The sequence below is a fragment of the Onychostoma macrolepis genome, chromosome 08 (assembly GCF_012432095.1).
Source record: "Onychostoma macrolepis isolate SWU-2019 chromosome 08, ASM1243209v1, whole genome shotgun sequence".
In the NCBI taxonomy this organism is placed as follows: Eukaryota; Metazoa; Chordata; class Actinopteri; order Cypriniformes; family Cyprinidae; genus Onychostoma; species Onychostoma macrolepis.
In genome coordinates, this window is record NC_081162.1 from 3916374 (window position 1) to 3931737 (window position 15364).

The 15364-nt window shown below is 33.9% G+C and overlaps 1 protein-coding gene across 1 annotated transcript in view; it reads left to right on the plus strand.

Annotated features, from left to right (window-relative positions):
* The window catches only part of tp73 (tumor protein p73), a 35002-nt gene extending 26069 nt beyond the window's left edge, over positions 1 to 8933 (plus strand). The window contains 4 exon segments of the mRNA XM_058784857.1: positions 2202 to 2334; positions 5214 to 5307; positions 6710 to 6926; positions 6929 to 8933. Of these exon segments, the coding sequence (XP_058640840.1) occupies positions 2202 to 2334; positions 5214 to 5307; positions 6710 to 6926; positions 6929 to 7035 (551 nt within the window). The 3' untranslated portion in view covers positions 7036 to 8933.
* The last annotated feature ends 6431 nt before the right edge of the window (positions 8934 to 15364 follow it).

Below are 15364 nucleotides of genomic sequence, written 5' to 3' on the forward strand. Positions count from 1 at the left end.
TATGATTTTTGGCCCAATAAACTCCTAATTATTATTATTAATAGTAGGGTGTTAAATTTAGGTATTGTGTAGGATTAAGGGATCTAAAATATATGTAATCATGTAATCCATTAAAAAGTAACTGCAATCTGATTATTAGCATTTTAAAATGTAATATAAGTAATTACAAGTACTGTACTTAATTTTTGGAATCCGTTTACGTAATCCAGATTACCACCCGAATTACGAAATGTTGGGACGTTTTTTAAATTTGAATAAAATGACAATTAAAAGAATTTCAAATCACATGAGCCAATATTTGTTTCACAATAGAACATAGAGAACATAACAAATGTTTAAACTGAGAAATTTTACACCTTTATCCACTAAATGAGCTGATTTCAAATTTGATGCCTGCTACAGGTCTCAAAAAAGTTGGCACGGGGGCAATAAAGGGCTGAAAAGGACATCTAGCAACTAATTAAGTTAATTGACATCAGGTCTGTAACGTGATTAACTATAAAAGGGATATCTTAGAAAGGCAGAGTCTCTCAGAAGTAAAAATGGGCAGACGCTCTCCAATCTGTGAAAGAGTGCGTAAAAAGATTGTGGAATACTTTAAGAGCAACGTTCCTCAATGTCAAATTGCAAAGGCGTTGCAAATCTCATCATCTACAGTGCATAACATCATCAACAGATTCAGAGAAACTGGAGAAATCTCTGTGCGTAAGGGACAAGGCTGAAGACCTTTGTTGGATGCCCGTGGTCTTCGGGCCCTCAGACGACACTGCATCACTCATCAGCATGATTCTGTCATTGACATTACTAAATGGGCCCAGGAATACTTCCAGAAACCACTGTCAGTAAACACAATCCATCTGTGCCATCTGCAGATGCCAACTAAAGCTCTATCATGCAAAAAGGAAGCCATATGTGAACATGGTCCAGAAGCGCCGTCGTGTCCTGTGGGCCAAGGCTTTAAAATGGACTGTTTTGGAAAAGTGGAAAAGTGGAAAAGTGTTCAATGGTCAGATGAGTCCAAATTTGACATTCTTGTTGGAAATCACGGACGCCGTGTCCTCCGGGCTAAAGAGGAGGGAGACCTTCCAGCGTGTTATCAGCGTTCCGTTCAAAAGCCAGCATCTCTGATGGTATGGGGGTGCATAAGTGCATACGGTATGGGCAGCTTGCATGTTTTGGAAGGCACTATGAATGCTGAAAGGTATATAAAGGTTATACAGCAAAATATGCTCCCCTCCAGACGATGTGTATTTCAGGACAATGCAAAACCACATACTGCAGCTATTACAACTGCATGGCTTCGTAGTAGAAGAGTCTGGGTGCTGAATTGGCCTACAGTCCAGATCTTTCACCTATAGAGAACATTTGGCGTATCATTAAACGAAAAATTACATCAAAGACGACCACGAACTCTTCAGCAGCTGGAAACCTATATCAGGCAAGAATGGGACTAAATTCCAACACCAAAACTCCAGAAACTCATAACCTCGATGCCCAGAAGTCTTCAAACTGTTTTGAAAAGAAGAGGAGATGCTACACCATGGTAAACATGCCCCTGTCCCAACTATTTTGAGACCTATAGCAGGCATCAAATTTGAAATGAGCTCATTTTGTGCATAACATTGTAAAATTTCTCAGTTTAAACATTTGTTATGTTCTCTATGTTCTATTGTGAATAAAATATTGGCTCATGTGATTTGAAATTCTTTTAATTGTCATTTTATTCAAATTTAAAAAACATTTCCGGAATTCGGGTTGTACTTTGCATGTGTACATGTAAGTGTACTTCTTTAAAGCATGACAAAAGATTATTAAACTATTGATTTAAAATGTGCTTTAAAGTAAAACCTCTAACTTTTTAAAAGTGTACTTAAATGTGCTAAGAAACATGAAAGTGTCTCTCTTTAAGTACACTTCAGTGTCATTTTATTTCAGTAATATTATATTATCTGCAAATACACCTTTTTAAAACTATAATATTTAAATTTGAAGTACACTTCAAGTGCACATTCAATACAATTAAGCGCACTTCTTTTTCATAAGAGCACCTGTTTGATTTGCTTTGCTCTCACTGAATAAAAAGCGAGACTCTAACAATTACATCTCCCAGACAATGGCCCATATTTACTCGCTAAATCCCATGTGATTCTCATCTGTTGATTTGTGTGTGTTGACTGGTGCTCGTGGGTTTGTCGCTGCAGGTACGAACATGCTGGGTGGACACCACATGCAGTCGAACGGCGATGTGAATGGAGCTCATGCGTCTCAGTCTCTAGTATCCACCTCTCACTGTACCCCTCCCCCACCTTACAACCCCGACCCCAGCCTCGTCAGGTACTTCACCCTGCAGTAGCACCAACCTGACACACACATACACATCTACCGCTGCTTTTTATCATTTTATTAGCAATTTATTTTTACAACAGTGTGACTAATATCAGCCTGATGTATCTTATCAACAGTGGCTTCAGGTTGTCTTATTTTACAGAGATAAACCTTAAATCATTCAAAATTTAGATGTATCTCCGTTTCTCCTTCTCTTCATCATTTGTGACCCTGGAGCACAAAACCAGTCTTAAGTGTCAATTTTTCAAAATTGAGATTTATACATCATCTGAAAGCTTTCCATTGATGTATGGTTTGTTATGATAGGACAATATTTGGCTGATATACAACTATTTGAAAATCTTGAATCTGAGGGTGCAAAAAAACTCAAAATATTGAGAAAATCGCCTTTAAAGTTGTCTAAATCAAGTTCTTAGCAATGCATATTACTAAACAAAAATTAAGTTTTGATATGTTTACAGTAGGGAATTTACAAAATATTTTCATGGAACATGATCTTTACTTAATATCCTAATGATTTTTGGCATAAAATAAAAATTGATCATTTTGACCCATGCAATGTATTTTTGGCTATTGCTACAAATATACCTGTGCTGCTTATGACTGCTTTTGTGCTCCAGGGACACATTTGTCTTTACATGGTTAATCATGGAATTACAGTATATTGATGCTTTTTCTTTTGTGCTAATACACAAAAGAGGATTTCGATTATAATGAAACCTTTGCTTTTAAAGAGGCTTTTGGTTTCTTTTTCTGACGTAGTAATTATTTGTACATAAGAGTAAGAACTTTCTAAATATTTCTCTGCTGGTCAGAGAAACATTTTCAAATCACATGTTAGTGTGCAAAACATGTAAGCCTTTTTCATTTAATATACATATTAAAATGTTAACCACTTTTTGTGTTTACATATTAATATAATTATACACATTACTGATCACATGCAGTCATTTATCACATCGGGCTGGATAGGGGGTGGAGAGGTGATTAATGGCCTGTGCAGTTTCAGCATTTGGGTGAATCTCGCAAAAAAACAACAACAAAAAAAAAACATGTCTAGTACACCCCAAAATCAAAAATATTAGAAATTATATTTTGCTTGATTGGATTTAAGCACCATTTAATTTTTTTTTTTTTTTTTTTTTGCACTGTAACATTATTTTCATGACAATTAATCAAATTTTCCCCATAGATACACATTACTGTCATAGATCTGGAGATTTTTTATTATTATTATTATTTTTTTTTTTTTTTATTCTCATTATTCTTAATAATATTAAGTAATTTTATTACTTAATATTAATTATTTTTATAATATTTTGAATTTTTTAATAATATTATAAATATTAAGTATGTTTTATTAAATAAAAAAGTAATTTTCTCGCTACAGTAGTTGTTTTTCAGTATTGTTTTTTATTAAATAAGCATTAATTAAAGACAGCACAACAAATACTTGTTTACCATTTAAATAACGTATCTTCTTTTTTTTTTTTTATTACAGACATGAGAATTGCTATAATAATTAAAATGTCAACTAAAAAAAATCTTAATGGTGCTAAAAATATTTAGATTCTTTCAGCAAAATACAATTGCTTTTGGGTTGAAATATATGACACTGTATAACATGTTCTAGACAGGTTTTTTGAGATTTACCTTCACCCAGTTATCTGTTTACATTATTTACCCAGTTAATCGCATTGTCATCTGTGCTACTTTGTCAGTCATAAGTCTTATATATTGGCACCTTGAGTGATATTTATTTTTAAACTAGATGTGTCATGTTCCATGCACATTGCAATGTTTTACAGACTCCATTGTCACAAATTTGATTATTAATATCAATGTTCCCTCTACATTTAATACTTAATGTATCAGGGTGGAATTAAAAGTCGGCGTCTATAATTATGACAAAGCAACCAATGTTTCTGAATCCATGTTTTGTTTAAAATGATGCATACCTTTCTACACATATTTGTGGTTCTGTTTGTCTCAGTTACTCTACCTTTAAAATAACTCTGTCGGCTTTATATTTACAACATTTCTTGTTTTGATTGTATCAAGCAAATCATTTTTATTGGTGAAATATTTATAATAAAAAGATCAATGCAATGAAAAACTTGTTATGCATCATTAATGTAATTGCATGTTGTGATTGCATTTTTATTTGTAAAATGAAATCATATGCAAATTTTGAAATGTTAAATACACAAACATTTGCATGCAGCATTTCATTTAATTACACTACTGTTCAAAAGTTTGGGGTCAGTAAAACTTTTTTTAAGAAAGTATTATATTCAGCAAATGTTTACACAATTTACACAAATGTTTTTTATGGTTTCCACAAAGATATTAAACAGCACAACTGTTTTCAGTCATTGAAATAAGAACTATATGACATAATAATGATTTCTGATGGACTGAAGTAATGATGCTCAAAATTCAGCTTTGTGTCACAAGAATGAGTTACATTTTAAAATATATTTATGTATTCAAAAAATATAAATAGATTTTTGATCAAATAAATGCAGTCTTAGTGAGAATGCGAGGGGAAAAAAAATCTCACCAAACTTTTGAATGCTAGTGTATATCGCATTCACTTCTAGCCCAACGTTTCATCATTTTTTAAACTGGTATTTGTATCATCACTGATTTAATCATAATTATGATTACAATACAGATGCTTTAATTTAATCAAGTATTCTGTTGCCTAAATACACTCACATGATCATTCCATCAGTACCTGATAATAATCCCTGTGCAGATGCAAATGCCGTGGTGCTTGGCTTGTTATGTTCTCCATGGGTGAATATGTAATTCACAGGACGCAGCCGCTTGGTCTTAGTGGGATTCCTTTTCTCTCTGAACAGTTTCTTAACCAGCCTGGGCTGCCAAAACTGCATCGACTACTTCACATCTCAGGGACTCCAGAGTGTCTACCACCTTCAGACTCTTTCCATGGAGGTAAACCAACAATTCAGTCAATACGCTCTTTCATTATTGGGTCATTCATGTTTTATCCTGTTCTCCATTCATTTTTTTCCTGTAGGGATTTTTAAAAAGCTAAAAGCTACGAACAGTGCTGGGTAGTAACTGATTACATGTAGTCTGGATTACGAAATCAGATTCCAAAAATTAAGTACTTGTAATTAGTTATATTTAGTGCTGTCAAACGATTAATCGCATCCAAAATAAAAGTTTTTGTTTACAAAATATTTGTGTGTGTACTGTGTATATTTATTATGTGTATATATAAATACACAAAAATGGATGTATATTTTTTACAAAAATATGTTATGTTTATATATTTATATATATATATAATATAAATTATATGAATATAAATATATACATGTAAATATTTTCAAAATATATATTGTATGTGTTTGTATTTTTAATAAATATACACAGTACACACACATAATATGTAAACAAAAACTTTTATTTTGGATGCGATTAATCACATTAAATGGCAGTAAATTATTTATACACTTATTATTATATAAGTGTATTGATTCTCCTTAATTTTTATTTTTTTTTAATTTTACTAAAGGTAATTGCGAAGTTTTCACATGTTAAAAAATAAATACGACCTCACGTTGTGTCAATCACGTTTACACACTGCCTCTGAAACTTTCGTCCGTCATAAACAAATTTGGATCAGGTTTGATTTTCTGCGTTTTCGCATCCGTAGCATGCATTTGGATAGGAAAGGATGAGGAATACGAAAAAACGGAAAAACACACGTGAAAATTTTAGACTCAGTTTGCAATAACCTTAACTCATGTAATTTGTAAATAGACTGGAGTTTGTAAGTAATCCACCCATCTCTGGCTATCAACTAAACCAACCAGTTACAAGGAAAATAACAACATTACAAACTTTGATTTGAAGCAAAAATCCAAATGTGAAAATTAAAAAAACGACAAATGTACAAGACTGTGCTTAATGGTTTTAGTGAAGGAAATGAACTACAAGCCCATGAAGCATTGCATACAACATCATTGAATTAAAAATTATAATAAAATATAAAAATAATCATTTAAACTTGGTAATTATGTCTATAGAAACACACATATGTATACATACACACTAGTTTCCATATTTTATGGGTCCATTCCATGGGCGTAATGGTTTTTCTACTGTACAAACTGTATTTTCTATCCCCTTACCCTAAACCCAACCCCTTTACACAAAACCTTTTCTGATTAAAAAAAAAAAAAGTACTTCTGTATGATTTATAAGCTGTTTTCCTCATGAAATGTCCCCACGAGGTCAAAAATGAAAAGATTCACAAAGGCCGTTTTATTCTACCATGAAATAGTAGTGTGGCCTTCACTGTAATACGCGCTCTTGTGTTCCTCAGGACCTTGGTGCTCTGAAGATCCCTGAGCAGTTCCGGATGGCGATCTGGAGGGGCCTGCAGGACATGAAGCAGGGCCACGATTACGGCCAGCAGCTCATCCGCTCCAGCAGTAACATGGCCACCATGGCCATCGGCGGCGGAGGAGAGCTGCAGCGGCAGCGCGTCATGGAGGCCGTGCACTTCAGAGTGCGGCACACCATCACCATCCCCAACCGCGGCGCCCCACGGGAGCGGAGGAGTGGGCCGACTTCGGCTTTGACATGCCCGACTGCAGGATACACAAGCACTCCATTAAGGAGGAGTTCGCAGAAAGCGACGTTCGCTGAGAAGGACTGAGGATCCATCGCTTTCCAGGCATCGTCCGTATTGATTTCTTTAAACTGCAGTGGACAGTTTGCATTTCCATATAGTAGCACTTCCATATTTGACAACAAGGGATTTGAGGAGTAAAAAAATTCGCTTTTGTGAAGACCAGGGTTCAAATGAATCATTTTATTTGATTGATTTGTCATTTGTGGCCTTATGCTAATATCACATCACACAAAAAATTATCCATTAGCTAAAACAAATGATATTATTAGGACGTAGTTATGAACAGTTAAAAGCAGTGTATGATTTCAGAACATTGCCTTATTTATTTCGGCTTGGTGTAAATAATAATTGTGCAATCATGTATTGAATTACGTGTGAAGTAATGCCCGAAGATCAAGTGGATGCTTGACCCACAAAATCATACTTTATATTTACTTATTTTGAAAAAGGCAGGTTTATCGAAGCCAGACGTGTACAACTAGATCAAAAAGCACTCTGTATTGAATTATTTTCTCATTATAAGTTATACATATAATTAGTTCATTTTTCATCAAAGTTTTACAATAACATTGATGAAAACAACACCATAAAATGAATTTAATTTTAAATTAGCATTATTTTATTTTTATTTTTTTGAAAGTGGTGCTTTACACTGCAATTTTTTTTTTTTTTGATGAATTATGTGTTGAGTATTATGTTATTGACAGGGAGACACTGGATCATCATAAGGGTTGTCAGAATTTTAAAGTTTTGTGGTATTAGCCTTGCAGGACAAGGTTTTATTTATCATGCTGTACTGATATAATGTCTATTTTTCCTTTAGCATATGTAATCACTGTCTTGTTAGTTTGTTTTAAATGTCTCTAAAGTTATGATGTTTTTATGTAATAGTAAAATTATGGCTCAGCCAAGGTATTAAGGTGACATTTCATCCCCAAATTGCATATATATATATATACATACACATTATGATTTTTACATTATGATTTTATGAGAATGTAAATGCATTTTTTTAAAAAAAGGAAATGTATTAAAAAAAATGAACAAAGCACAACAAATAAGAATTTTGGAATAAATGTGCTAAATTATAAACAAAAACAAAAACAAATTGGTCTTTAAACTAAATATTATTATTTATTATTTTATTTTTTGGGGGGCTGAAAAAAAAGGATAAACCTGGATATAATTTTGTGAGTTTCACCTCTGCAACACAAAGGAACACAAACTATGTACTATTTAAAACACAAACTCCACTTTAATATCACTTTTAATATTGCTAGTACTAAGACGAGGACAAAGTTTGAAGTAATTTTGTTCAGCAGACCCAACACAATTATTTTGGTCTTGTTTAGGTGAAAAATACTAGAGGAAAGCAGGAAAGTGTTTCAGACAGTGCCGTCATCCAGGAACATTGTCTCCTGTGGTATATATATTACACCCACAAAGTCTGTGTATGAAGCTGAACTAAGGGCCGTCTTGAACATTAATGATTTGGTGGATTGCATGTAGTCAGAGGTACAAATGTCACCTTTATTTAACAGCAAATGCATTTGTAAATAACTAGCGTTACCCATATAACTCCTTGTTGTTCATGTGATAAGAACAGCACATTTTAAACTGGGTCCCAGGAGGTTAATCGAGGAAAAACTGCTGTTTTAAATTGGCTGTGATGGTGAAATACCATCATATAGATCAAAGCACTTTATGGCTTTAGGATATTGTAAACAATGTTATATTCACAGTTAATATCAGTCAGTATTATGTCATGCTGTGTCATTTTGACAACTACAGATTTTAGAAATGTTTTTAAGAGTTATCTTGTGTTTTCATTAAAGAGCTGTAACGCTGTTTCTTTTTTATATTGCCACGTTTGAATGATGTAAAGTGATTTCTTTTTCAAATAAATACTAAAGTGTGCAAAATGAGGGTGTTTTAATACAAGATCAGTAACTGTTGAGGATGTTTAAGAATGAGAATTTGTTGTTTGGTCTCTGTTGGATTTCAGTCATTCTGAACATTTAATTTCAGATGTCACATAAGTTACACCTATTTAGGATCAAGTTGAGACGGCACTTTATTACTTATTGTTTATGACTTTTGCTGGTTATCTGAATGAAGAATTACAGTTATAATACTAATATAACAGTTCAGGCTATTTTTATCACAAACTGGTTGATTATGTGCAGTAAACATTAGAATTGATGTGTAGTAAACAGTAGAAGATCAGGCCCTTTCTTTCAGAACATGCTTCACAACTTGTTCTGTCCAGGCTGGACTATTGCAATGCTCTCTTGGCAGGTCTTCCAGCCAGTTCTATCAAACCTTTACAATTAATCCAGAACGCAGCTGCAAGATTCATTTTTAATGAGCCAAAAAGAAAGCACATCACACCTCTGTTCCTCAATTTGCACTGGTTACCAATAGCTGCTCACATAAAATTCAAGGCATTAATGTGTGCCTACAAAACCACCACTGGCTCTGCATCCCTTTACCTAATTCATTACTTCAGACTTATGTGCCTCGAGAAGTGAACATTCTGCAAGTGAACAATGCATTATTGTGCATCCCAAAGAGGCACAAAATCACTTTCACGGACTTTTAAATGAAATGTTCCCTTCCCTTAGCCCTTCCCTCTTCAAGAATCGACTAAAAACACAACTCTTCCATCTTTATTTTACCCTCTAACTCTAGCACTCTCTAATTTTCTATTCTTAAAAAAAAAAAAAAAACGTGCCCCTTTTAGACTTTAGCACTCTATTCATTTACTAACTGCTTGTTTTCTTTAAAAAAAAAAAAAAAAATGTAATTGTACATTTAACAAAAAGTAAAAAAAAAAAAAAAAAAAAAGTCTAACAGTAGCCTACATGTAGCAAGGTTGATATATATATATATATATATATATATATACAGTTCAAAATTCATCATACCCTTGGTAAACACACTGAACAAAATTATAAATGCAACACTTTTGTTTTTGCCCCCATTTTTCAAGAGCTGAACTCAAAGATTTAAGACTTTTTCTATGTACACAAAAGGCCTATTTCTCTCAAATATTGTTCACAAATCTGTCTAAATCTGTGTTAGTGAGCACTTCTCCTTTGCCGAGATACTCCATCCACCTCACAGGTGTGGCATATCAAGATGCTTATTAGACAGCATGATTATTGCACAGGTGTGCCTTAGGCTGGCCACAATAAAAGGCCACTCTAAAATGTGCAGTTTTACTGTATTGGGGGGGTCCGGGGGGTCCGAAAACCAATCAGTATCTGGTGTGACCACCATTTGCGTCACGCAGTGCAACACATCTCCTTCACATAGAGTTGTTGATTGTGGCCTGTGGAATGTTGGTCCACTCCTCTTCAATGGCTGTGCGAAGTTGCTGGATATTGGCAGGAACTGGAACACGCTGTCGTATACGCCGATCCAGAGCATCCCAAACATGCTCAATGGGTGACATGTCCGGTGAGTATGCTGGCTGTGCAAGAACTGGGATGTTTTCAGCTTCCAGGAATTGTGTACAGATCCTTGCAACATGGGGCTGTGCATTATCATGCTGCAACATGAGGTGATGGTTGTGGATGAATGGCACAACAATGGGCCTCAGGATCTCGTCACGGTATTTCTGTGCATTCAAAATGCCATCAATAAAATGCACCTGTGTTCGTTGTCCATAACATACGCCTGCCCATACAAGAACCCCACCGCCACCATGGGTCACTCAATCCACAACGTTGACATCAGCAAACCGCTCACCCACACAACGCCATACACGCTTGTCTGCCATCTGCCCTGTACAGTGTAAACCAGGATTCATCCGTGAAGAGAACACCTCTCCAAAGTGTCAGACGCCATAGAATGTGAGCATTTGCCCACTCAAGTCAGTTACGACGACGAACTGCAGTCAGGTCGAGACCCCGATGAGGACGACGAGCATGCAGATGAGCTTCCCTGAGACGGTTTCTGACAGTTTGTGCAGAAATTCTTTGGTTATGCAAACCGATTGTTGCAGCAGCTGTCCGGGTGGCTGGTCTCAGATGATCTTGGAGGTGAAGATGCTGGATGTGGAGGTCCTGGTGTGGTTACACGTGGTCTGCGGTTGTGAGGCCGGTTGGATGCACTGCCAAATTCTCCGAAACGCCTTTGGAGATGGCTTATGGTAGAGAAATGAACATTCAATTCACGGGCAACAGCTCTGGTGGCCAATTGCATGCTCCCTCAACATTTGCGACATCTGTGGCATTGTGCTGAATATACTTCAAATAGCACTGGCTTCTATAATCAGATGAAACTAAAAAAAGAGCTTTTTAGCAGCAAACACTCTAAGATGGGTTTGGTGAACACAGGGATAAAAAGTATCCCATGTGTACAATGAAATATACTGCTGTATTTTTTTATGTTGTGGGCCTATATTTCTGCTGGAGGTCCTGGACATCTTGTTTAAACACATGGCACATGGTTTAAACACGATTCTATCAAATACCAACAGATAAAAAATCAATAAGTGACTCTGTTAGAAATCTTATAATGGGCCATGTTTGGATCTTCCAACCGTACAATAATCCAAACACAAACCTCAAAAACAACACAAAAATGGGTCACTGAGCACAAAACCAAGCTTCTGCTGGCCATTCCAGTCCTCTGACCTGAACCCTGTATAAAATGAGTGGTGAACTGAAGAGAAGAAGCAGCAACATGGAGCTGGGAATCTAAAGGGTCTGGAGTGATTCTGGATGAAGGAATGGTCTCTGATCTCTTGTCAGGTGTTCTCTAACCTCATCAGGCATTATAGGAGAAAACTCAGAGCTGTTAAACTGGCAAATGGAGGTTTCAAAAAGTATTGAATAAAAGGGTGCCGTTAATTGTGGCCAATGTGTATTAGAGAAAAACATTTATTTCATAATGAGATTTCTCTCCCATTTTAAATTCATATTCTCCAATGAAAGGCTACATTTTTGTAATTTTTTAAAATCAAAAATCAAAAGGATTAATGATACAGATAAATTTTCACAGACTTCTTTGGTCATATTTACCATGGGTATGAATAATTTTGAGCACAACTCTATGTGTGTGTGTGTATGCATGTATGTATGTATGTATGTATGTATATATATATATATATATATATATATGTGTGAGTGCTGTCAAACGATTAATCGCGATTAATCGCATCCAAAATAAAAGTTGTTGTTTACATAATATATGTATGTGTACTGTGTATATTAATTATGTATATATAAATACAAACACATGCATGTATGTATTTTGAAAATATTTACATGTATATACATTTATATTATATAAGTATATTTAATATATAAACACAACATTTTTCTTAAATATATATATATGCATGTGTTTGTATTTATATATACATAATTAATACACAGTACACATTCATATATTATGTAAACAACAACTTTTATTTTGGATGCGATTAATCGTTTGACAGCACTAATATACGTACTACGGAGCCCGGGAAGTCACCTGTAGGCAGTGGTGGAAATGGCCAGAATTCACTGGGGGGACTCTAGCTTTTTTTTGGGAGGGGGGTAATAATGCTAATTTTAGATGACCTTTCGGATGTATTTAATTATAAAACACTTTATAATCTATAATAACATTTATTAACAACGTATTTAATATTTTCTCTAAACTTTCTTGTATATTTAGACAAGCACCTGCAATTCTGGCCAAATTAAAGATACGTTGTGTGTGAATTTGCACATATTACTTTGCAGTTAGTTTTTAATATTACATTCTTGAGGACTCTATGCTTACATTTCTTTTCAGGAGCACTAGTGCTCCTGCTTAAAAAAATAGGAACAAACCTTCTGATCAATGACAGGAGGGTCATTCCTGGGATTCGGTAACATTTCAACTTGGAATATACATGTTTTTCAACTTCTAAATACCCCACATCATTAGGCACATATCAAACCTCCAAAAAATATTCATCATATTTTAAAATATCATATTCAAAATATAGTATTTTCCCACCTCAGGCATTAAAGACCTTTTATCAATTTGAGTTTTTTCCAGCTTTTTTTTTTTCTCAACCCCGTAACGGACAAAATTGGGATTGGTTTAAAAGGATTTTACACGAAATCGTTATAAAACAAACGTCTACCTACTGCTCTTGTGTTCCTGATAACAATTTAATGATATCAAATGTAACATTTATCATCATTTTCACAATTTTATAGGATTGAAGCTAAAAATACACAAATTGTGTGTCTACAGTCTCTTTATTTTTGTAAAAAATATTTTTAATTTAAAATTTTAACTAAAACCACAATTTTATTGTTTTAGCCCTTAACATGTCAGATGGTAATCAGCAATAAATATTTTTGTTCTTAATTGTCTTCCCTATATTTTTCTAAAAATATTAATGTGACAAGGTGTGATAGGGTTGAAGACTGTAACACATTTGAAATTTTACATTGCCTTAAATTTAATTTTTTGGTTTTGTTTCTCTCTCATATTGTCCCCTTGTTTCTGGGTCAACATATCTGCATGCCCAACACAATTTCTGATGTATGATGCTTGTCCACGTTTATTATGTCAAAATTCTATTTAAAACAAAAATATGAGTTGTCATGATTTTGAGTATATATATTTACTGAAACCATGACTATTTTATATTTTTCATTAAAATTATTAATGAATGAAGCAAATAACTCAACCCTGTCACAAGTTTACAACCCTGTAACAATGATAAATACGTATATTTGTGATGGGGTTGTGGTTTTTCACACAAATGGCCACTGCTGCTCATGTAGCATAGGAGAGTAGACCATATATGGCAGCAATAAAATAAACAAAATGTTGTTAAAGTAATAATTTTCCATCTTAATTTTATATGACGGTGTTGAGTTGTTAAGCTTGACAGTACCCTCTCTGACTATAACATGCCTCAAAAATATGAATAAAAAGTATGATACCACTAACCATTTTCTGCACCACTATTAAAGAGACCTGGATGAAGTCACATATGAGTGGAGACTAAATTATTATGGGCGAAGAATGGTTAGTGTGACGGGGTTGAGTTCAGACTGAGAGACATAACTTTACAGTTTTTTAATCAAATATTTTGCATTTTTTTAGAAAATAGTTTTTACAAGAAAGGAACACAAGTAAATGCTTTCATTGTTGCCAAAAATCACAGACACTATGCACATTTTGTTATTAATTTTCTGAGTACAAACTCAGGGACATTACAAAATGCTTGGTTCAAGATAGATATGGCATTATTTTATGCTAAAAATATAAAAATGCAATAATTATTTTTATTAATTATAACGGGCATCCCAAAGTTTTGTGAAAAGTTTCTAACAATTCATTTTGGTGAACCACCACTTTAGAAACTCTGGGGGACTGAAATATTACCGAATCCCAGGAATGACCCAGAAATTAACCTTCCTATTGTTATTTGACTCCTTGAAGTTTTTTTTTTTTTTTTTTTTTTTTAAACCTTTGTAATGCCATTTTTCTAACTTTATTAAATGTATGTCATCTTTTGTGCCAAAAAAATTAGATGTATAAACTTTTATAAAAAATGTTTAACTAAACAATAAATTCAATTAAAATAATAAGATATAACAGAAGAATAAGTTTCCAGTCAAATGAAATCAGCATCAACAATTCATCTTTGCATGGCACAGAAGAGCACAAATGTGGCATTAAGCAATATTTACAGAATTTAAGAAATTTTTAACAAGACTCAGAGGTAGCATTAATGCATCTCATAATAACAATTTTATGAGATTAATGTTTTAAATATATAAATTTCAATGGATTAAATGACTCAATTTATACTTTAAAAATGAAACAGAAACTGCCAGTAGGTAGCAGCAAGTCACTGTCTTTGTCACTGAATCATTCATTCAATCGATTCGTTTAAACGGCTGATTCATTTAGGAACGAAGCAAGTGACTCTCTTTATGAATGGGTCATTGAATCATTGACTCACTAGATTTGTTCAAAAGCAAAGATTCATTCATAAACGAAACAGCGCTGTGTCAAAGACTTGCGCAGAGGCTCAGCTGTGACTTTGTTTTAACTATATTTTGTTGACAAAATAGAGCGAAATAAACAGTGTTCCTAAAATGTAAGTCACTTAATATTAACTTTTGTATAAAATAAAAAATGTATAAGTATAAATTCAATTTCACATTTGCAAACTCTCTATAATCATTTAAAAGCTGTAACCCTCCGTTCATCGCTATCTCACAAACTTCCATTTTAATGAATGAAGCTCTCTACACACTTAATATATTATTTACATCGTCTCTACACTTTGTTTGTTACAATGAATGACAACAACTGCAGTCTGCTTCACTGTCT